Source organism: Acomys minous (assembly GCF_964271855.1).
Source record: "Acomys minous genome assembly, chromosome: 8".
Taxonomy (NCBI): Eukaryota; Metazoa; Chordata; class Mammalia; order Rodentia; family Muridae; genus Acomys; species Acomys minous.
The window spans coordinates 79069938-79095564 of record NC_140489.1 but is presented as its reverse complement, the minus strand read 5'-3'; the positions used below and the strand labels follow the sequence as shown (position 1 = coordinate 79095564).

Below are 25627 nucleotides of genomic sequence, written 5' to 3'. Positions count from 1 at the left end.
CCCTCAACTGAAGAAGGGATAAAGAAGATGTGATACATTTATACAATGGAGAATTACTTGGTTGTTAAAAAAAATGACATTGTAGTGTGAGTGTGTGTGAGTGAATGAGTTGGGGGAAGTGAGTGAGTGTCTGTGGGATTAAGGGGACACTTGGCTTGTTGTTGTCACTGACTTCTCCCTTCCATCCAACCTTCCATCCCTGGCTGCCACTGCCATGGCCACTCCCTGGGCCTTAGGAAATGGGCAATAACAATGACAAGGAGGTGGAGCATGATGCCAACAAACTAGCTCATTATAAGGCACATCAAAGACAGCTTTCACTGTGTGGAGGACTCAATCCCATCATTCCAAGGAGTGAGGGAATCCCAGGCCCAGATCCTAGACAAAGCTGCAGAGTATATATCCAGCATATGCAAAGGAAAAGCCATATGCACCAGCAAGACATTGTTGATCTCAGGTGGTGGAAGGCTCTACTGGAGCAACAAGTCCATGCACTGGAGAAGGCAAGGTCAAGTGCCCAGCTGCAAACTAACTATCTCTTCTCAGACAACGGCCTCTACACCAACACCAAGGTTAGCATCATCTCTGCTTTCAGTGAGGGTTCAGACTCCAGCTTTGAGTCCAAGCCTGAGGAGCCCCAGGGCAGAAAGAAACTCTGATGGAGGCCAGCTAAACCATGTGGGACAGGCAGGCCATCAATAGAAACTCATTTTCAGTCTCCATCTTCTCATCCTCCTTTCAGTTTATTGTTAGAACCCTCAAAACCACTGAAAAGACTTTTTTGTTTTCCTTTCCTGTTTATTAATTGTCATTTTTACATAGAAGCTTTTGGACAACAGCTCTCATTCCCTTCCCCGTGTCCACTATTTTCAAATGTATTTCTTTCTATGAACATAGCTGAACAAATGTCCTTGTTGTATGGTGGAACATCCTTTGGGTATATTTCCAAGAGTGGTGTAGCTGAGCCTTGAAGTAGCACTATTCCCAATCTTCTGAGAGCCACTAGATTGATTTCCAAAGTGGTTGTATGAGTTTGCACTCCCACCAGCAATGGAGAAGTGTTCCTCTTTCTCCACATCCTCACCACCATATGCTGTTACTTGAGTTTTTGATCTTAGACATTCTGATGGATTTAAGATGGAATCTCAGAGTCATTTTGATTTGCATTTCCCTGATGACTAAGGACATTGAATATTTCTTTAAGTGTTTCTTAGACATTTGATATTCTTCTGTTGAGAATTCTCTGTTTAGTTCTGTACTCAATTTTTAAATTGGGTTGTTTGGTTTGGTGGTGTTTAATTTCTTGAGTTCTATATATAGTTTGGATATTAGCCCTTTGTCAGATGCAGGTTTGGTGAAAAATTTCTCCCAGTATGTAAACTGTCATTCTGTTTTGCAGACAGTGTCCTTTGCCTTACAGAAGCCTTTCAGTTTCATGAGGTCCCATTTATTAATTGTTGACCTTAGAGCCTAAGATGTTAGTGTTATGTTCAGGAGTGTCTCCTATGCAAATGAATTCTATGCTCTTTCTCACTTTCTCTTCTGACAGATTTAATTCGTCTGGTTTTATGTTGAGGTTTTTAATCCACTTGAAATCTAGTTTTGTGCAGTGTGATAAATATGGAGCTATTTGCTTTTTTTTTTGTAATAGCCAGAATCTGAAAACAACCCAGATGTCCCTCAACTAAAGATGGATAGAAAAACTGTGTTACATTTACACATTGGAAGACTACTCAGCTATTTAAAACAAGGAAATCTTGAAAATTGCAGACAAATGAATGCAACTAGAAATGATCATCCTGAGTTAGGTAACCAAGACCCAGAAAGACACAAATGGTATGTACTCACTTATAAGTAAATATTATCCCAACATAGACATCCTCTGAAAGACTCCACCCAGCAGGGAATTGGGACAATACTGGGACTCACTGCTGGATTCCTGGTGGAGCGCCCAGAGTGGTATGGAAGAATGGGAGATGGAAGGACCCAGAGGTTTTAGGAACCCCAACAAGGAGACCACCAAGGAGGGCTGATTTGGACAGGGTGGGGGATGGAGGACAGGGCTACACAAACCTGCAGTAAACCTGCTCAGGTCTAGCCAATGGACAGCTCATTTTCCAAGGTTGTGGGGAGAGCGGGAGAGCAGGAACTGCCTTTGACATGAACTCTGGTATCCGGATTTGATCACTTCCCCTTGGTGGGGAGGTCCTGTGGCACACAGAGGAAGGGGAAGCAGGCTATCTGGATGAGTCCTGATATGCTGTGTCCATATGGTGGGGAAGGAAGTCCCCTCCTGTCAGAGGTCGAGGGAAGGGGAATGGGACAGAAGAGGGAGGGAGGGAGGAAATGGGAAATACAAGAGAGGGGATAACATTCAGGATGTAATCTGAATAAATTATAATAAATTAAAACTGTATGTATTGCCCCCATATATATTAGCCAACTTAAATATTTTGTGGATTAGGGTTTAGAAATGTAGACATAGAGAAGAAGCAAAAAAAATGTGTACAGATAGGTCATAAACATACAAATGGCTCTCTTACTCACTCTTACTTAGCTAACCTTCTTATATATCCAGGACCACTTTCTGGGGATGATTCTGTTAGCACTGGGAAGGCCTATTTAATAACAATAATCAATCAAGACAACTTCCCATTGATAGGGCCTCAGGCCAGTCTGATCTGTAAATGCCTTAATTCTGACACCTCTTCCCAGAAGACTTTGCATTGTATCAAGTTGACAATAAAAATTATGCAGGATCCTTGTAAAAAAAAATGTACTCCCTTCAGGGGTTCCTGTCCCCACGAGAAATTTTAAACCAAAACATCCTAACTTGGCAACTCTTTCGGTGGAGGACAGCCAGCCAGCCAGACCTCTGAGTACATAGTGTCCTGCCCACCCCACCAGCTCTTCCAGCCATCAGAGCATGTGCCTGGAGGAAGGCTGTCCTGTTAGCCTCTTCTCCCATCTCCAATCACCTGTGTTTGGTGGACTTTGTGACTTTCTGAACTGCTGTGCTTTGACAAGATGACCTGATTGGAGTAGTCAGAACTGGCCCCCTCTCCTTTGTAAGTATTATATTTTTTGGAAAAGCTATTGCTCCCATTGAAAGACCAGATTCTTTAAAAAGTTTGTGGTATAAAGGAAAGCAGGGACATATTTGCAGGATCTTGGCATGGTTCACTTTTCAGTTGTTTAAGCCTGCAGAGCCAGCTTTACAGAAAACCATGTGACACTGGTATGTATAGGAGATGGCGATAATGAAAGGAAGTCCCAGAAGTGGTAGGGGTGGCTGTTTGTGGGTGGGACAGGGAGGGAGTTTTAGGACAGGGGGAGAGTGTCAGGTGGGTTTTGTATTAAGGGCCAATGCTGATGTTTTCATATTTCTTTCCTGCTACTGTAATTTGAATCTGAATGAAGTGTCCTGATTTCTGATGATGTCAGTATTGTAAAGTGATAGATTCATAATGTAATGATCAAATCTTCATTTCTTTCTGTGTGTATTTCTTTTTTTCCCTTTTTTTATTAATTTATTCTTGTTACATCTCAATGGTTATCCCATCCCTTGTATCCTCCCATTCTTCCCTCCCTCCCATTTTCCCCTTATTCCCCTCCCCTATGACTGTTCCTGAAGGGGATTACATCCCCCTGTATATGCTCATAGGGTATCAAGTCTCTTCTTGGTAATAGAGCCAACTATTTTATGTAAATAGCAAGTGCGACTTGCCTGGTACTAAAACCCATGGCCCAGTACAACCTCCCTGCCCTCCTTCTTTCCTTCTGTCAGGGAACTTGTGGCCACTGTGTGACCCAGCCCTGGCTCTGGCTGTGGTCAACAGATCCCTGAGAAGGGTTTCCTGTCTTTAGCCTTCATTTCTTTGTCTTTTTCCTACTCTGTTGCCAGCTGGTTTGTAGTGTATGCCCTGTAGTCTCAGTCGGTGTTTGATTCCATTCCATGGAAATAAAAAGTATGCTGTAATACTACCCAAGAATTGTCTTGCAAGTTAACTCATCCCCCTTACTATAAGAATATAAATAAAAAATGTATTTTATACTTAAAAATGACATCCAAAGTTTTTCAGTCAAATGGCTGGATCTAGGAAAAAAACATCCTGAATGTGGTAACACAAGCACAAGAAAGTAAATATGCTATATACTTTCTTATATGTGGATATTAGCCATTAAATAAGAGATAACCAAGCTTTTAGTAGTGAGACTGGTTTGCATCCAGTTGAGTTGTTGGCCAATGAGGTCTCAGGGAACTCCCTCAAACAACTTTTACTGTTCAGAAGACAAAGGCTTGTTCTCCACAAGCCAACAGCAGGGCCCAGGTGCCAAGAACAACACCTATACAACTCACTGAGCATGGAGAAGTAGAGCTGGTGCCTAGATGGAGCCTTGACCCCTAAGCTCTAGTGTCTTTGGTACAGGAAATTACTCTCCAGGCTTCCGCCAGAGATATAGAAACACCAGCACAGCCATTAAGCCTTTGATCTACAGTCTGTCCTCCCTCCAAGATATGCTACTGCAGTAGTGGCAAGAGCCTTATGGGGTTATCTAACCAATGTCTGATTTGACTTAAGGCTCACTCTAAGAGCTGAATCCCTCACCCTGTACTGTTTGGATGACCAAGAATGAGAAACAGGACATCCCAGAGACTTAGGGCAAAACCAAACACCACTGACCTAAAAAGAAGGTGTCTATAAAATGACTCCTATTGATATTCTGCAATACTCATAGACCAGAGTCTTTTTAGTCATTGTCATAGAAGCTTCCTTTTACAGCAGATGGGACATCTCCATTAACTTTCTCCCTTCAGGGCTCAGAGAACCCTGTGGAGAAGAGGCAGAACCAGTGTAAAAGCCCTCTGAATCAACTATGCAAGGCTCATATGAACTCACAGAGACTGACGAAGCAAGTACAGGGCTTATATGGTTTGCACCAGGTCTTCTGTGCACATACTATAGCTTTCAGCTTAGTATTTTCATGGGACTCCTGAATGTGTGAATGAGTGAGTCTCTGATTCTTGTACTGGCTCTTGGGATGCTTTTCCTTCTGCTGGGTTGCCTTGTTCGTCCTCATTTTCTTTTACAGCATCTTATTATATTATATTTTATTATGTTTGGATGTTATATTTTAGAAGCCTGTTCTTTTCTAATAAGAGGCAGAAAGAGAGTAGATCCAGAAGGGAGAGGAAGTGGGGAGAAACTGGGAGGAGTAGAAGGGTGGGAAACTGTAATTAGTATGTATTCTACAGATTCTATAAAAGAATCTAGATTCAGTAACAGGGAAAAATGAAAAAACATTATAAGTAAGATGTTATCGTTGATGCAGTTCTCTGATTTTTGTTAAAGCTATACTTTAATATCTGGTGAACACTGCGCCATTTAGGCTAAGTGTCAGCTTCTCACCTCATGTGCCTCTCACACACTATGCCTATGTTCTGTTGTGGATGCTTCTGCAAACCACGAGAGGAAGGATGTAGGGGAAATGGCAGGCACCTGTACTTCCTGCCGGGATGCCATCAGAGGAAAGCCAGAGAATGTAAAGCTGGGGTTCCTCGGAACTCCCGGTGTGAGATGAGTCTGGACAACTGCAACTCACCTCTCCACACTGCCATGCCTCACTAGAAAGTACACATTATCATCACACCAAAAGATGCCAAGAAAAACTTGGCCACTGTTAAAGAGAAAAACATCACCAACATCAGTCAGCACATCTCCTCCAGGATGCCCCTGTAGAGAAACTGCTCTCCATTTCTTGAGGTTTCTATTTATACCCTTCATTGCCCTTTATAATGAAATGTCAAGAACACAAAGATTGATTTGGTTTTGTCTGGGAAAAAGGTTGCTTTTAAAGATGCTAACAAATTCAGGTAGTGGTAGGGTATAGTTTCTATAAGATGAAATTTCAAACAGCCGTTTACTGTTCTTCCATCCCTTTGAAGGGGCCCAAACTAAACAGTACCACATTCATTACAAAAGACCTCTGTAGAGTAGCTTATTATGCATCATTTAGAAAGAGTAGAAGAACGCAAATCCAGGAATCCTTTGGAACTTCAGACTGTATAAATAGCCTTTCAGTGAATGACAGCTTAAGCTGTGCTATGCAGAAAGCATGGCAGAGACAATAAATTATTTGAACTGAGTTGGTTTTTCCATATTATTCTAACCCTTGAGCATCATCGAGACAATTTCCCCTCACTATATTTCTACACAAAAGTCCAAGGGCAATATTTAGAGTGATTTCCCACGAGCTCTTGTGATGATCTGCATTATTAAAAATGATTATTTCCATCGAGAGGCCCTAGCTTCCAGCAGCGAGGCAGGCGGGAACATTGTATGAGTCTCTGGCTCCAGGAACATTGCTGTAGATCCCTGGACAAAGTGCCAGTGGCTTTTTTCACCTGACTGGAGGGGTTGAAATGGGTTTCCTTTGTGTCTGAAGCCCAGTTTAACAGAATAGTTTCTGCATTTAGTGAAAACCAGGCTAACGCAGGAGTGGCCTTTCATCAAGTAAGGATTTCCTGGCAAATACTGAACAATCTAGAATTCCTGATTTTTCGGACCAAAACTATAATAGTTGGTATCCTTAAAGGAAGACTCATAGCTTGTATGTGGAGTAACAATGTGCAATCATGACTGGTATAGACATTTGAAAGACTGAATAAAATTTAACAAATCCTAGTTAACGGCAACTTCTGCCTACGTCCACATTGTACCTCAGCTTCTCTTTTTGTTCTTGTGTAGGTTTTGGTGTGGTATAGAATGACATGTGTATACGTATGCTCATGTATGTGGGGGTAGTGATTATCTGTACCTTGCCTGAAGAAGCCAAAGGTTGACAAAAGTCATCTTCTTTGGGTATTATTCACTTTATTAACTGGCTGAGGCTTTGGGTTCTTTTGTTGATCCTGGAGTTTATCGATTTGGCTAGTCTAGCTAGACAGATTTCTCTGGGAACCTCCTGTTTTAGCTTCCTGAGTGTTGGGATTATAGGTGGGCCCCATGCCCACTGGACATTTAAGTGTGTGTTGGTCATCTGAACTCTGATTCTTACATTTGCAAAGCAAATGCTTTACCCACAGAGCAATCCTCCTAGTTGTCTACTCTCTGTATCTAAGGCTTTTTTCCCCTAGAATATTTTTAACCTGAACTCAGAGCTGTCTAAAGATGGGCAGAGAAAGTTTCCACCTGGAATCCACTGAGAACTTCATCTTTAGGATAACAACAGCCCAGTGCGTCAACTTTCCATCCATTGACCATATTTCTGCCAATGTCATTCTTGACCTGAAATAGTACTCCCTTCCCTCTCTTTCATGAGAAATCCACACATGTGCAACATATAGTTTTTAAATCTTCATGGGCTGCTGGGGCAGAGGAGGTAGGTCACACCCTACTACTCTCTAGCATTTCGACTAAAAAAAAAAAGATGCCTCTCTGCCAAGCCACAAGATCCCGTAGTTTGAACCATTCTTTCCACATGGTGGTTGAGTCCTTTCGTAAATTAATTGTATTATTTTTAAAATTCTCTCCCACCCACCCTCCCTCTCTTGCCTTCTCTTCTCCTCTCTTCTGAGTGTGCATGCGTGCATGTGTGTGTGTGTGTGTGTGTGTATGTGTGTGTGTGTGCACGCACGCTCATATGAATACAGGTTCCCACAGAGTTCAGATTAGGGTGTCTAATCTTGAGCTGGAGATCAATCTTTTCTCTCCTAGTCCTCTCCAAAGGGCTTAAAAAAAAAAACTCTGAATACAAATCATAGTCTATCAGCTATAGTTTTTTCAAAAAATCTTCTCAGAAAAATTCAGCTTGTTCTACAAAACAAACAAACAAACAAACGCCCTCCTAAAATCCATAATAACACATAATAACATCCAAAGAAAGGGAAAGAGGAATGGCTCTCTCCTCAGCTCAGGATTATTCGACAGAGAAGGATATGTTAAAGAGAGAAAGTAAAATAGCCTGGAGTGGGAGAAACCAAGCTCAAACAAGTAGCTAGCTCATAAATGATAGGCTAACCTGGCTCCTTTGCTCTATTTTCTGTTACTATTATCTGAGTGTTGAAGAAGTCCAGCAAGCCAGGCATGGCAGAGGTCTGAAATATCAATTTCCAGGAGGCCAAGGCAGGATTGAAAACACAAGGCCATTGTGGGCTATAGAGTAAGAGTGTTTCAGGAAACCAAACTGTGTGTGTGTGTGTGTGTGTGTGTGTGTGTGTGTGTGTGTGTGTGTGTCCCTCTGTGTGTCTTTCTATGTGTTTTTGTCAGTTCTTTTTCTCTGTATTGACCAGGGTCTTTCTCTGGTGTGAGAACTCTCTGGCTTAAGACCTATGCCCCATCCTGTTTGGCAACTGAATCCTTTTGACTCTGCTAGGTCACCCAGAGAAACTCCAAATCCCTTTCCCTGTTCCACTCCAGGATCAGGAGGCCTTGTTTGCTTTGATGCTTGACTCTTGCTCACAGTTAGGGTTGGTCCCTGAGTGGAAGTGGGGAGAGGCCTGGCCTCTTCCAGGATGCTCCCTGGCACCTAAGCAGGGTGAGTGGGAAATAGTTCCCCCAAGTGACTATTCCCTTTCCTTGCCTCTTTAAGCAGCCCTGGAAAAAGAGAAAAATTCTTCTGGACTGAGCCTGAAGGAAAAGAGAAAGTTCTGGTCCATTCTCTTTCATAATAATTTATGTCTCTTTTTTCAATCAGTTACTTGTAAAATTCATCATTCTGTAAGGGGAAAAAAAAGAGGGGAAAAAGGACTGTTACTTAGTCCCTGGGCTGGGCAGGGGCATTGCTGTCAGACAATGCAGCCTGGGCAGAACAGATTTTTCTCTTCTGTCCAACACTAACCAAAGAGACTTTAAACAACTTCACTAGGCACTTTGTAGAAAGATTAAAGACAGCTGATTAAAAAATTCCCTTGTCACCCAGGTTGGCCTCAGATATTAGGGGAAAATATTACTGCCAGTTCCCAGTGCTGGTGGTAGCTTAAAGGATAGTTAACAACAGATAACTGATTGGGACAAGACCTTTTGCAGAAACTGAACATCACCCTCACCTTCTCTGATGATGAGACACAGTTATACTTGCAGATACCTAGCAATATTTTGGTATTTCACCCACTGTCAGAATATGCCAACCCTCCAGGCCTAGATCACCCCCAAGCTCCTGTAACAGTTCAACAAACCAGTTCAGATACCTCTGTCCAGAGCAAACAATACCCAACAAGCCTGGGAACCACAGGGGAAATTGCAGTCCATATTGCCTGGCGTGAGCAGATAGGCATCCTGGAGCCCTGCAGTCACCCTGGACTATACCTCTCCTGCTTGTGAAGAAACGCGGACCTTGGATTCTCATGAGTCCGAGTCTTCCAGACAAACAGGTGTTCACTGTCTTGGACTTGAATGAAAGATGTGCTCTTTGGCCTCCTGTTGGTGGAGATGAGTCAGTTCGTCTTTGATTTTAAGTGGACAGACCCAGCTGGAGGTTACAGTGAGCACCATACCTGGACCAGGTTGCCCCAGGGTTTAAGACACCAAATGTAGACTTTCTGTGCTTCTCTCATGGGTTTTCTGGAAAAATGGTTCCTGAAGGACTGATGTTAGAGTTGTAGACTACAGAATGTCAGCTAAGAAAGCTCAACTTTGTACATCAGAAGATACCTACCATGGCTATCAGATGAGGGGAGGCAAAAGGAGCTTGTCTCAGAGTAGGACTGCTACCATCCTTCAGATCGTAACTCCAAAGACTAAGAGACAAGTTTGAGAGTTTAAGATTTGAGAGTCAGGTACAACTGGATACTGCTTCCTCTGAATACCAGAGTTTGTGGAAATAGTAAGGCTTCTATACACCAGCACAAAGGGCGGGGGGTGGGGGGGCAGAGCATTAAGCCCCTAATCTGAACTGAGGCTAGAAAAAAGACAAAAAGGGGTTTAACCCAAAATTTGAAAATTCCCTGTGACATACTAGTCAAAACGATTGGATCCTGTAGCCACAGGATGGCTCCATCTCTCTAACAGCTGTGGAAGCTATTGTTAGTTTGAGGAAAGAAAGCAAACATGTTAAGTCTGGATCTTAAGCTCACAACACCTCACGACATAGTTGAGTCCTTCCTCTATAAAGCACCAAAACGCTGACTCTCTAATGATTTTGAGACCCAGGACTCAGCCTTGATTCTGGTTTGAGAACCCCACCGCCATCAATCACACTTCCCTCTTGCATGATGATGACCCACAGGTGCTCATCCCTGACTGTCTAAAGATGAATGATAAAAACAGGTCCCTAAGAGCTGCAGCAGTTACTTTATCTGAAATGATCTGGGCCCAAGTCTGATACCTGAGGCCAGAGAAAACTGATTGATTTAATCCAGACTCTCCGGAGGGGAAAGGAATGCCCACTGCCATATACATGGGCCATCAGTCAGTATGTTTTTACTACCAGGGATGTCCATGGTGTGGTCTATAAAAAAGAGGTCTTTTCAGGATTGGGGAAGAGGATATTAAAAAATCTTGGCCCTCTCAGAGGCTGTCTGGCTTTCATGTACAAATTGGTGGCTTTCATTGTTGAGCTGCTGCCCTGGCTGCCCAACAAACAGCCCTAAGATCAGTGGGGCCTATTGATATTCTGATGACATACCATGACCGGCTACTGCCTGAGACTCCATGGTAAATGAGAAATGGAGGCTCAAACTCACAGGTTGATGGAAGACGTGGGAGAGAAAGGTCATTCTCCCAGGAACAACTGACAGGACCATTAGTAATTGGCCTTTATCAGGCTGCTCATCTGCAGTCCACAAAACTTTCTGAGTTGCTCAGACCAAGGTATGTTATACCTAAACTGGACAGCATAATATGGAATGTCTCAGCCATGTACCAGGTTTGTACTCAAGTGAATGCAAAGCAGAAAGCCTTTACCCACGAAGGGGTCAAAATGAGAGATCAACACTTCCACAAATTCTGGGAAAACTTACTTCCTCAAGATCTGGTCTGCTGGGAGAAGGTAAAAGTTCTTGGTAGTTTAACGATACCCTTTCCAGTAGAAACATTCCTTCTTGGACTGAACCTGCTCAAACAGGAGCTAGAAAGCTCCTCCAGGAACTGGTTTCCTCATTCAATTTTCCCCTAACAATAGGGTCTGACAATAACCTGGCTTTTATATCCAAAACCACTCAACTAATAGCTAAAGCTTTAGACATAGATTGAAAATGTCCTTGTACGTACAGATCTTAGAGTTCTGGCCAGGTTAAAAAAAAATAAACAGGACATTAAAAAAAAAAAAAGAAAGAAAGAAAGAAAGAAAAGAAAAGAAAAGCAAGCAAGCAAACAAACAAAATCTTTTAACAAAACTGTCTTTAGAGTTTACCAAAGGATGGACAGGCCTCCCTCCTTTGCTTTGATCCACTGCACCCCATGTAGACAGGGATTTACCCCTTTTCAGAGTATGTTTGGAAGATATTCCCCAGTGCTTCCCAGGCTCATAGAGCAGCAATTGGCAGAACCAATTCATTTCTCGTCACTACAGACACTCCAGTCCTCCATAAAGGCTATTCATCAGACTATCCAAGAGACACAGCTGACATCCGAGTCCACCACCAGTTTCTTCTTCTTCCAGTCCTGTGCCGATGTCTGCATCATGCAGGTAGCCAAAGTGACACTGAAGACAAATTGGAAAGGACTCTGTCCAATGATTCTCTCCACTCTCGTGGCTGTGGCGATATCTGGCACTATACCATAGATCTAATTTATCCAGGTCAAGAAAGGAAGCCACAGGCGCTTTGACCCATTGAAATTAAGGTTTCATTGAGCCTCAAGCCCTTCCATTCCCATACCCTTTGCCTCCTCCTGAAGGGGCATGGTCTAACCCCCACAGTCCTAAGGCCTGGACCTGGGAACTAAGGAAGACAGACAGATACACGGAAGGTATTCGCTAATATGACTACGAACCAGAAACCCATATTTCATCGTGAACTTTGCTCACTGGTGCCCATTTTAAATGTTGAGTTCCACTGGACAAAGAAGAGATGGAGATTTCTCTTTTGAGATAAAATATATAGTTTACAATTCTGTGCATGCCGTGTGACTAGGCCCCCTAATTGCCCAGGACAAGGAAGTCTCCATTACAAAAATTGGGTTTCTAGAACTGAAGCTTCCAGAAAAAGTCCTTTAGAAAAGATTCTGGCCTTGGGAAACAGGGAAAGCCTGGGGAATCAGACTCTACAGCACAGGAAGGGACCCCAGAGATAGAGCTAATCATTCTCAGCCATAAATTGGCCAGGGTTGCTGTTTATGCTTAGACACCTGGCCCCTGTACTACATTAGGATAGGAACTAACTAGAGGGTCAGTCCTTTGACTGATAAAATTCACTGTGGCTGGGGGCAGCCCAAATTAACACTAGAGAACTTATAAGGGGCTAAAACTTGTCTAATATCCAAAGCTTTAACATAGGGACTTATTCTAATATCTGCTATTCTGCCTTATGAGTTAATTTATATGAATAACAACACTATTACTGGACCTCTGAGACTACTTAGTGCGTATGTGCTAGTGGTTTGACTAAGCTTGCCTCTTCTGATGCTTTCTAAACTAAGTAGATAGGATCAGCACCCTAGACATATTAAACATTTCAGCTTCTCAGATGCTGAGACTCACAACCAAACATTGATCAAGGCAAAGGGAGTCTAGTAGAAAAGTTTAGGGGAAGGTTAATAACCTAGAGGTGACAAGAGCTCCACAAGAAGACCAACAGAGCCAACTAGCCAGGACCCAGAGGGGCCTGTGCAGTCTGAAGTACCAACCAAGGACCACACAGGAACATAGCCGATGGGCAGCTGAGGCTCCGTGTGTGTCCACTAGTAAGGGGAGCAAGAACTGTCTCTGACATTTACTCTGTTGCCTGCTTTTTTTTTTTTTTTAAATCATTTTCCCCTGGCAGGATTGCCTTGCCAGGCCACAGGGGAGGAGGACAAACTCAGTCCTGATGCAACTTGATGAGCTGGGGTGGGTGGATAGGAAGAGGGGATGGGGATGGGAAATGGAGGGTGGGTTCGGAGGAGAGGAGGGAGGGTGCTTCAACTGGGATAAATTTCAGTTTCTGAATTAAAACATCAGTTAGGTTCCCTTTGAGAAATAGTCCTACAAAATTGGAGAGGCTTAGACTTCTCCTGAGACAAAGGAAACTATGTATGGCTTTGAGAGAAACAAGTTGTTTCTAGGATAATTGATCAGGAGTAATTAGAAGAAAAAAAAAACCTTGCTATGGTTGGGGAAATAATTGGTACCAGTCTCTGTTCTCTTGGTCCCTGTGGCTAACTACTCTGTTATGAGCACTGGCTGGGGATTTAATTCTCATTCTGATTGGGTTAACAACAAGGCCCTGCATCTTAAACTAAAACAGGAGGAGTCTGTGATTTGACTCATTCACTAAGACCCATGGGGAATGTAACAGGGCCTCAGACCTTAGTAGGCTCCAGCCCTTAGCACAACTGACTCCATGATGGAAATACCATTCAGGTGGTAAAACTCAGCATGAAGGCAGCACCACCAGCCAACACTAAAACTAAGGCCTAATCCATCAAAGTCCATATAGAGCTAGGAAAGTCTCAAAATGTACTAACCTTCCTTTTAGCTTCTGAAGTTCTGCTTCTGGCTAGCTGTTCTTGTTAACTGAAGTATGTCAAGCCAGAACCTGGTTCTTCTATTTTAAAAGCTCACCCTGAGAAAGGCTCCAGGCAACACTGGGCAGAAGATCCACTGTAGTGCCGCCGGCAGGCTAATAAAGACTTTCTACTGGCTTCAACCCATGTCTAAGCAGTCCTCTCTGGTGAATAGCTGACAGCAATTCTAACTGGGTTGAGAAGGGACATCAGATGAGGCCTATGATGGTCATTTCTGTGGCGTTTTCCCATCTACATGAGGGTGGTGAGAACACTGACGAAGGTGATGAAGCCTTGTGGACTAAGAACCAGGAAGTTGACTTCTTTCTGGTTTGCTTAATTGTTGAAGGAACCAAAGAGGAAATGAGAAAACACTGGACAGCCATCAGAAGGTACCAGCAAAAATATTCTCTATAGCTACCAAGTAGTAGGAAATGTCTGGAGACTCCATAAATTCATGCTGTCAACCGTGAAGAATATTTGTTTAGAATCAGGCAGCCTCCTGGCTTCATGTGGCAATGCGTAACTATGACTATGATTCAACATAAAAATGTAGATTTTCTTGAAGAGTTATAAGAGTTTTGCTTCTTGAGTCAGGGTTTCTAGCCACGCCGGCCTTGAACTTTTCATGTCACTTAGGATGAACTTGAACTTCCGCTCTTCCTGTCTCTAAGTTCTCTTGTTGAGGTCACCTGTCTGTCCACCATACTCATATATGCAACGGAGAGAGTTGGACCCAGGGTTTTGTTCATGTTAAACATTCTACAACTAGCTATGCTCCAGCTCGAGATTTATATTTATCTAGTATTGTATCTTGTTCTGGATCATGAGCTGTCTAAATGACAACATCATCATATTGACAAAGTCAGGAAGTTGGACACAGTTTGTAGAAACATCTCTCCATACAGTTACTGTTATTTCAGAGGAGAAAGACCACCCAGAATCAAGTTGCTAAATTGAAAGAAGTCATGGGAAATGGATGGCAAGAAACAAATAAGCATTGAGCTAAACAAAAGATCCAAAAATTTAAGTTAAAAACCCCATAGGTTAGTTTTTTTTTTTTAAATTTTAAGTTAAAAGCTACCTTAATGAGAGCAAAATAGGACCATTTCCTAGTTCTGTTTTGTAAAGAAACTAGAGCCCACACAGATGAAGAGATTTATTCATACATTTAATAACAGACACAATTCTGGCCGTCCAGCCAATTTGCTGAAAGAAACATGACATGACTTTTGAAAAGATCTTAGTACCAAAAGGAAGCATGAAACCCTTCCTTACTTGAGGTCACATCCAGGATCCCTGAATTCCGCAAACATCAGTTTTAGGCATAGGTTACACAAAGAGAATAAGTAGACTGTAAATGACGTTATTGAGATAGAGTTTTCTGTGCTTTTTATGTGCAAAGAGATTAAAAGAAAGCAGAGGAATAACAATTATTGTTCTGGTTTGTAAGTATGAACATTTGGTACATTGAAAAACTTGATGAATCACCATATGGAGTTTCCTAATTTTTTAGTGTTTCTTTTAATGCCTGAATTTCTAACAAAATCTAAAAGCCTGTGTTTTCTTTGTAACCCAATTGTTGTGCAAGTTACTTAACCCTTGGGGAAGATGAGACAAAGTATTTATGTTAAGGACTTAGCCTGGCATCTGGCATGCAAATGGCAGTGTTGGCTGTTTTATTAATAGTAAGCTTTTTTCTTTTTCTTTCTTTCTTTCTTTCTTTCTTTCTTTCTTTCTTTCATTCTTTCTTTCTCCTGAAAAGGTTAAAAGGGAAAGGGAGGCCTATATCACAGAAAATGTAGCATTTGGCTACAAGCACCAGTTCACAGTGAGCAACAGCTGCTCTCTTTATAGGGCTTAGAATACAGAGTGCATAAAATATATATATAGGAAGAGGAAAGGGGAAAACTCTCAGAGTTCAGCCACTGTAGCCTACAGCACTTCTCTCATGCTCATTAGGCATTTACATTTATAATGTGATCTCTTTGAAACAGATTAATGTTTTTAGTAAGGATCTTGTAAATTAAAACTTTCCCAGAGGGGCTAGCCTCATACAGCTTGTTGCAGAGGCGGAAATGCTTCTGAGCAAACATACAGAGCAGGAGAGGAAAATGGTTCTGTGTGAGTGAGAGTACAGGCTACACAATTAGCAGTGAGTATCAGAATACCAGAGGGCAGTATTGGCAAATAATAGCCCCCTTGCCTTCAGACCACCTTTATAGAAGGAAGACATTTTGCCTACATGAAAGCCCTGTGCAAATTACAAGTCCATTGTCTCAGCCCAGCTGTTATAAAGTATGACCATCTGGCTTCATAGTGCACCTTTATTTTACCTCGGAGATTAAAAAGGCTTAAAAATACTTTTTCTAAACGTGGTTCTGGATTACAGAAGGACATATCAGTTCAACTGCACATTTTGGAGGAAGGTGAATAATGTACGGAGATTACAATTTATACCTTTCCTTTCCATACCACTTCGCCTACCTAGATTCCTGTGGAGGAAGTCACACTTACATCAAATAGAGTCACTCAGAAGTGAATTGAATTCTGCTTCTAAACATGTGTATGCAGGGACACATGTGCAGGGTTGGTTGTTGAAAGGGCGGTACACACACACACACACACACACACACACACACACACACACACACACACACACACAGAGCAGTTACAGGGTGTTCTTTTCAGTTCAACTTGTCATGAAAATGAAGTCTCTCAGGAGAATGCATGCCACCAAGTTTAAATGTCAGTAGTACAGTAGCATAGGCTTGCTTTTCTCTGCAATGCTTTTCAAAGACACAGGGATAAATACTATTCAGACATCCTAATGATGAAAAATTTTAGTTCCCTGGCTAAAATCTTGCTCTTAAAAGGAGTGAAGACAGGTGGAGCGAGGTGGAGCCAACAGAATTAATGAACAAAGAGCACTTCTGACTGGCAATTACTGTATTACAATTGAGTCGTGTGAGCCTGGCTGTGTGACACATGTAGAGGCCAGAGGTTGACATCAGGTATCTTCCTCAAAAACACCTTATTTAGGGGTAGCAGGGTCTCTCACTGAAGCTAGAATTTGTTGATCTAGGTAGCCTGGTCGGCAGGTGGTCTTTGGGAGCCCCTCTGACTCTGCCTCCCCAGTGTTGGGGTTACAGGCAAGTGCTGCTGTATCAGCTCTTCTGGGTGGATTGTGGGTAATTGAACCCAGATTCTCATACATGTGTGGCAATCACTTTACCAACTGAGCTGCCTCCCCACCACAACAAAGTTTTTTTTTTTCAAGTATTTTAAAAACTTCATTGAAAGATGATTTTAAGTTTCTAAAAAAGCATGCTTGGAATTATAACTCATAATAAGTACGTAAGTACATATTTTACTACCGATGATTATGTGGAACAATGGACACAGGTTACTGGGATCTCTAACTTTTTTTTTTTTTATATATATATAAAAATTAGATAGTGAGCCTAGCGAATGGCTGTGGGGAGGAAAACAGGGTGGGGATCACATGTGGGGAGAGTGAGGAGGAGAGGTTAGAGGCTTGGGTATATTTACAAACAGGAGCCTAGTTTAACAGTTCTCTGAGAGGCCCCACCCAGGTGCGAATCACATGCTGAGACTCAGAGCCAAGCATTAGGAAGAGCTCAGGGAGTCCTGTGCAAGAGTGGGAGGGAAAGACAGAAGCACCTGAAGGGGACAAGAGCACTGCAAGAAGACCGACAGAGTCAACTAACCTAGACCCATGGGGGCTCACAGAGACAGAAGCACCCACCAAAGGGTGACTGGACCTAGGCCCCTGCATAGATGCAACCATGGGGCAGTTTGATCTTCATATGGGTCCCCTAGTAAGTTGAGTGGGTGCTATCTCTGACCTGGACTCTGTTGCCAGCTTTTGATCACTTCACCCTAGCTGGGCTGCCTGGCCTGGCCTCAAAAGAGGAGGAGGAGGAGCTCAGTCCTGAGGCAACTTGATGTGCTGGGGTGGGTTGATGGGGGAGCACCCCTTTTCTGAGGACAAGGTAAGGGGGAATAGAGGGAAGAGGGTGGGAGGGAGTGACAGAGAGGCGAGGAGGGGCTATGATCAGGATGGAAAGTGAATATATAAATTAAAAAATAAAAAATAATAGGTAGTGACACATTTCTCTAAAGGCTACAAACAACTGGCCTCTGAGAGAGGGCAAACTACTACAGAGTCTCCTAGCTCAGCCCCATTTTCCCTCCTTTTCTTTTTCTCCTTTTCGTATTTTTGTATAAGCAGCTAAGAAATTTAAAATCATTCTCTGCTCTCAGTCATATGAATACAGGCTGTGGGAGTTCGAGATAGGAACCTTATGGTTCACACCCTACAGTGACCATTTCACAGTGCCAGCCCATTATCCTGTTTATTCTTGATACTCCATTTATTCCTTGTATAAATCATGCATGTATTGGATTATGTGTGCAATTCCAATTTATTTTTCTTTAACTCTAAGTTTGAAGTTTAAGTAAATCACCCAAAGGCAAAGTGCAGAGTCTTTGAGCATCTTACATTTTTCCCCTAATTCTTTTGTTTCCGCGTCCATTGCTCAGATCATTGCACTCATCGTAAGTATTCCCTTGGCTCAGCCTTTCTAGATCGTTTATTTTCTTAGAAACAGCTCTGTTCTTTTTCGAACTTAGATTTTTATAGGCTTGACTACTAATCAATCAATTTACAATAAAAATCCAAACAGGAAAAAACAGGTTGGAAACAAACATACTGCCTCCTGAAACGCACTAGTTTAGCCATGGAAGTAAAGTGAACTGACTTTAGCTTTCCAGCTGTTAGCCTTATGCATGCTCTGGGCATTTTAAGAGTGTTCTAGAAAGGGCAGGGAATGAGTTGTTGACCCTGTGAATGCTTTAAGCATAGGTTTCTTTAGAAACCATATATAGAATTGCTTGGGCACTATGCCAACACCTTTATGTTTTTTAAATGGTCAGCAAGATAGTGTTCCACCATGGAATAAAAATAGCTGAGATACACAGCACACTTAAGCCATCAAGCAGCAACCTTCTTTTTAAGGTTACACTATACCTTTATGCTAGAAGGGCAAGTTTTAATATCCTATTATTGATGTTTACTAGGTATGTGATTTTATCCAAGTTATACTTAATCTCCATCGCTTTCTATAGAGTAGTATTAGCTACCTAACACAACTCTTATTCTTTTTCAACTAGTTATTAAATATTCACTGTCTTGTTAGGCACTGAGGATAGAGCAATGCTAAAATCAGTAATTTTCGAAGTGTGGCCATTGGTTCAGTAGCATCAACAACACCTGGAACTTGTCAGAAATAGATATCCTTGGGAGCAATCCCAGACTGGTCCAAAGAAAAGAAGTTGCCAACTTGTTCAGACAAGCTCTCCAGATGGTTTTGATGTAAGCTAAAGTCTGAGATCCACTGGCTTAGCATGGAAGATCTTGTCCTGCTGGAAGTGATATTATAATAGATTGGTATCAGAATTTTGCAGCTAATATACAGACAAGCGCTTAGAACTGTTCCAGATATAAACAGCAGCACTAAAGGTTCATTGTTACCAATACTACTGCAATTAATATGCTTATGACTTGTTTTTCTTTTTCTATCTTGTGTTATGAATACAGAACAATACTATCAAAAGCAAATGGGGCCTAACAAACTCAAGAGGGCAAAGATTTACATTTTAGAGAAAATGAAAGAATCAGTTAGGAATTAAAAGTCAGAAAGGTACAGGTAACATGAGTGGTCTCTCCTTATGAGTAATGATGCAGAATGTAGAAAAAGAGCAACTCATACCTAACTTTTGCTTTGTGGGATGCAAACTCCACTGGGCCAGAGTTTACAGTTTCTCAAGGGAAACTGGAGATCTGTAGTTTTACACAGAATGTCCTGGGTTTTAAATATTTAAACCTGATTCAAATGATAGTTTTAATCAGAATGTGGAAAATACATTTTGATTTCACCCATCCCTCTTCATTTTATAAACCTACAAACAGAGACCTTGAGAAATTCAAATTTCTGGACGACTACAGTGTACAACATGGAGGAGGGTCCTGTATTAAATAGAGACTTGGTTTAGCCTTTTGCCTTCTTAAGGATGTTCATTTGAGTTGTTAGATAACCCAGTGTGTAGGAGAAGCAGAAACCAGACCAAATGAAAGAAATACTTCCAAAATCAGAGTTTATAAATGCATATAGTGTACAAAACCCCAATATTAGTGTTAAATGAAAAGGCTGTCACAATTTTGATTTGTAAATACAATTTGCACCCAATTGAGTAAAGGTCATGCCATTGTATGAGGAGCTGAAAGCCTAACAGAGCCATTCAAGGCTAGCTTCCATTTAATGCACCCAATCTGGCATTTCCAGGCCCCAAAAGAAGTTAAAGTTAGCCATACTATACACCAGCGTTCAAATGTGTTTAGATTTTTTCCTTTTGATTCATGCTTTTGCTGCATTTTGCACATCCTCTTGACCATTCTTAGCAGCTGTAACAACACTTGTGGGATTACCAGTAATTTGCAACTTATCAAACATGATTGAACCTTGTTCTTTTGTGTAAACGAAACAGTACTCTTTGGTTGGCTTTCTTTAAACTTTGGACATAGTGTAAAGGAAATGGAGACTATATTTGCATGCCAGACAATGAAACGTAACACACAGTGTATACATGCCTTTGACATTGTAATTGCTAGCTGTTGTTTAGATTCCATGTATGGTCACCGGCTTTGGCTGTGTTGAAATCAGCTGTATCAACATTTAATCAAAGTCTTATAGATTTTGGTTGTATATTTTTCTAACGTCAAAATAGAAATACGGAGACTAAAAAATAGGTGGGGAGGAATGGAGACGTGTGTGACACATTGCACAACTAATGAACATTCCTGGCACAGTAAATGGAGGCGCTCTAATTTTGTCAGTCACGAAATCAAACACCACATGGAGCTCATTTAAGATTAGTATTCATTCTCTAGCATTTCAGCAGCTTCTAATTAATTTTGCTTTCAGTTTACATCCAAAGTAGCCTTCCTTACATTCTAGTTTATGGGACTTTTTTTTATGATTTACAATGAGATATTAAAAACTAAACAATTGTAAGATGTTTCCCATGAAAGTATAATATGTAAATCTTGGAAGTTAATATGTAGAATAAACAACTACATGTACTTGTTATTTAAGGCCATGTAATAGACAGTATTGGAAATCACAATGCACACTATTATCTTCTTCCTGAAGAGTGGGGGAAACTTCTGTAAATTTACACATGGGATTTGTTAAGTTTCATAAGCAAGATTTTCCCCCCTGGTGGTATAGTTGGGGGAAGAGCAAGGCAATGGCTTATGTTACTGAATCCAGACTTTTGCTCTGTGAGTTTTGATAAAACTATAAAGATAATGATTTTCTTCATATATTGTCACCCAGACTTCTGTCTTTTCTTGAATATACAGAGATTCCTATAAAATGTATTGTGAAGAAACTATATGTCCATTACAAAGTTATGAACGTACTGGTTGACTCATATACTACCCAGTGCCAATCCAGCATTATATTTCATATATCTTGGCTAATAAGATTTTTACAACCAGATACAATACAGCTACTAAGTAAGTGCAATGTATTTTTTAGTGTTTATTTGTCCCCCAACAATAATTGCGCACGTATCATATATAAAGCACAAGGATATTTCCTATAATAAATGGCAAGCTTACTGGACCTGAAATAAATGGTCATTGAGTTTCTAGCACAATGATATGTAGAATTTATGCAAACAGAAATCAAGTCATGAAGAAACATCATCTCACTGAATTTCAGTAATGTAATGATACGTGTTTAAAATTACAGAAGCACCAGGAAAACTCCTTTTCTATTTGAAGCAACACTGCCAACACTATGCTATTTGTTGAAGATGTGTATATAATTCTGATAATGTATAAGTCACTGTCCATAAGGAAGATTTAAAATGTGAAACACAAATAAACTTATCAGAGCCTATTTGTCCTCACCACATAAGAGTAACATAACATGACAGTTCTACCTTAGTTATTTCCTCCATTCAAAGTTAAGTAAGAGCCTCACAACTGTAGCTGATTCTTTGGGTAAGGTTAGATGAAAGAAACCCAGGGATGAATCCAATGCACTCTAACTGAAAAAAAAAAAAAAAAAAAAGAAAGAAAAAGAAAAGAAAAGAAAAGAAAATGTCTGTCTACAACATAGAAGGTGAGTAAGTTGCATAAAGTGTATATTTTCTTTATTTGAAAGAGATGTGTTGTACTTTGTGTAAACGAGTAATCAGAGATGTTTCTGGCAGTACTCGCCTGCATTGTATCACACGAATCACCGTAGCCTTGCTTCTGCACGCAGTGTGCTGACTCTATACTGCACGTGTGATTGCATCACACGGTGACCACAAAACCACCTGGATCTCACAGAAACGGGATGATTTAATCACAGAAAAGAAAGACTTTTAATATATTTTTCTACCATTATTCTTCAGTATGTGAATTACATGTTAGTATATATTGTTGATTGCATTGTTTCAAGATGTTTGACTTTAAAAAATGATGTTTGAGTTCCTGACTTGGGTTTCATAAAAGTGATTGAGTGAATTTTGGTTTTGAATTAAGACAAGATTTCTAAGGATTTCTGATTTGTCACTTTGTGTTATGTATGCACTGCTGCTTTGTGGTATGCACTTATATGAAACACTGTTCTTAGCTTTGATTATTATTAAATCTTAGTATCAATCCACTCAGAAAAATACTGGACCTTCTTTATATATAAAAGTATCAAGAATTCAGTCAAAATTTAATTCTTTTATGTAAAACTATATCAACACGCTTATCTTATTATAGTGTGCAAAATTGCTTTTGTATTTAATCAATGATAAAATTATTTGTCTACCAGGAATTTCTTTACATAAATATCTTCATGATTTATTATAACAATATGTTTGATTTGTTTATATGTGATATATACCCCTAATCTCAGGATCATGTAAAAGCACCTTGAGTAAAAAGGGTATAAGAGAAATAGTATAAGAAGACCTAAGATAAATCAATGCTAAGGTCTCTTAGGATATGAGAAAAAAGGAACTAAGTGGCATTGTCTGAATTCACATATGGAGAACAAATTTGTTTCTTCCATTGGTAAACTGTTGGAGAAACTAAAATTACAGAAAACTCAGAAAGGAACAGAGAAATTAAACAAATACACACACACACACACACACACACACACACACACACACACACACACACATGAAAGGGGGCTTCATGCTTCAAGGTAAGTTCTGCATAAAATCAAGAAGTCCATTGTATCTCTACCTAAAAACATCAAGTCCCTTATTTTTAAAAAAGAAATTATTTTCGGCTTTTATTCTCCTAATTTTTCTTTATACTATATCCTAATTATAGATTTTTTGAATCCTGCTTCTCCTTTCAGTTCCTCCTCACCTCCCTTCCATTTGGATCTACTCCCTTTCTGTCCCTCACTGGAAAAGAACAGCCTTCTAAGACATGAAAACCAAACACAGTAAAATGAAACATAATAAGATAAAGCAAAAACAATCACATCAAGGATGGACAAGTCAACCCAATGGAAGGAAAAGAGTGCTTAGAGCAGGCACGAGAATCGGAAAGCCACTCATGCACACTTTCCGGTGTCTCATGAAAACACTAAGCAGAAAGCTTTAATATGTACACAGAGGACCATGCAGGCCCTGAACTTGCTTCTTTTGTCTCTGTGAGCTCATATCTGCCTTGCTTAGTTGATTCAGAGGGCCTTGTGCTCCTGAGTATTCCATCACCCCTGCTTTTTTACACTCTTAACCTTTCTCCACTTTTTATTATTATGTTTCTTTTTTATCATATTCATTTATATTATTACACAAAAAAGCTACATACAGCAGGAAGAACCACAGAACAATCAGAAATCATATAAATGTTATGTTCATAGTGATTTGGCTATCGGTATTTGGCAAACTTGAAGTAACATCTTTCCTACTTTGTTGAGTCTAAAATTCTGAATGAAAATCAGTATCTCTCATCTCTCATCTCTATTAACTTAAAACATCTATCTAGATCTAAAAACATCTTAACCTCTAACCAACTAAGCTTAATGGTAAGATTAAACTATCTGGTCTTTAACCCAATCAGAGACTTGAGAAGGAACAAAACTTAATTACATACGTGAACTGAAAGTGCAGGTTAGCAGCTTCCGAAATGAAAATTTGACAGAGACAGTTTACTGCCTGAACAGTCACCCAAAACTCTCTATAACACTGGAGCATCATCTCCAGCCTTCTAGCCCAATATAGCTGACAGACACACCTACCCTGTCTTGGCAGAGATTGGCCATCAACTCTGCCTGCATCCAAGCTTGCCCAATCTTAGGCAGAATTCTATCTGCAGCAGAACCAAGGACATTTTGCCCACTGGCCTGTCTGCCACACTTGAAGCCATCTCCATAATGAGGTTCTTCGATGCTCATCATCTTCTTTGAGGTAGGCTGAGTGTGGCCAAGAGTTAACTTGTCAAAGAATCTTTAGAATAATAACATGTTTAAATGCCATATTCTGTGGGTCTCTGAGGCTTTTGAAGACCTTATTTAACTATTTTACCTTATATATCTATGGACTTATATCTATCTGTTAGACCTAGAATGTATATTCTTGTGATAAAATTAGACTAGTATTTGACATGGCCATGATTTGTTCAACTAAGAATTAGCTCGTATTACTTAAATATCCCAAATAGCCTGCAGCACCGCTTTCTAGGCTGGAAGTAACCCTTGTATTATAATTGAGTTGGATAGGTACAATACCTCATACTAGATTACACACACACACACACACACACACACACACACACACACACACACACACAATGTGTGAAGAATATTAGATTTGAATTCTATACCAACGTATCAAAATTACACTTATTTTGCATCCATATACAAAATTCTATGCCAGTGAATTAAAAACAATCTTATTTGTGAGTAACCATTAAGGCCTTGAGTTGAGGAGTAGATTCAATAATCTACCTTTTGTTCTAACTTCCCACCTATTTCTATATCCCCTTTTCTTTCTTTTTAGCACATTCTCCTTACCTACGAAAGAAAGATAAAGGAAAAGAGAAACATCCCTGAGTCCAACCTGAGACCAATAATAACTTTTAAGCAACCTCTGATGAAAATAAGCATCTGTAGACCAAGAGAGCAAACAGAAACCTACCCAACCCTGCTTAGAAGAACTGCAATGTCGTTCTCTTAAGGTTTCTTCAGGTTGGTTTGGGATGAATAATACCTTTGAAGGGGCCCAAATAAAATTGGGAAAAATGGTTAAGTAAGCCAGGTATAGCATTTGTGGTCCAGTTTCTAAATGTTGAGAAATTCCAGGCTTAATTGGAGTCCTGTGTGGGACAGTCTGAAATGCTGGACAATTGGGATCAAAAGCTTTCTACAACCCTGTCCTGGAAGCTGTACTGTTCTGACGAGTAACAGCAACTGAGTTGCCTGGGACTGGAACATGGAGGATGCAGGATGTCAGCATCCATCATGCTGAGAGGAATGAATCCTGTCAGGCCTGATCCAGCATCAGTGACTGGTTCTTTTGTTCTAAAAACATAATTTCTCACAAGCATCACACAGTTCTAAAATTATAATTTTATGAGGTGTGCGGGATGCACAGAACAAGTAAGGCTGACTCTCTGCTCTTTGTATGAGCAGAAGTAAGACATTTGCAAATCTTCCTTTATGCCATATGGAGAATGGCCTCTATAATAAGTCATAGGGAATCTGTGATCAACATGAAGCCTTGTCTATGCATAGACATTCATAACTCAGCCAGTCTCAGAGCTATTCCCATGTAGGGGGATTAGCAATGTAAGTTACCTGCTTGTTCTGCAGTTTGAATTCTTTACACCATGATTGCATCCCCTCCTTCATCACCTGTCAATCCTACCCCCTTTCTCACCTCCTTTCCCCCCT

General features: G+C 40.7%; 1 protein-coding gene across 1 annotated transcript; it reads left to right on the top strand.

Moving 5' to 3' along the window:
• Nucleotides 1-239: 239 nt before the first annotated feature.
• On the top strand, nucleotides 240-659 carry LOC311604122 (protein max-like; the record flags this gene model as incomplete). Its single annotated transcript, XM_084793649.1, has 1 exon — nucleotides 240-659. One exon carries the CDS (start codon nucleotides 240-242, stop codon nucleotides 657-659), a length of 420 nt encoding a protein of 139 aa, XP_084649775.1.
• Nucleotides 660-25627: the final 24968 nt, after the last annotated feature.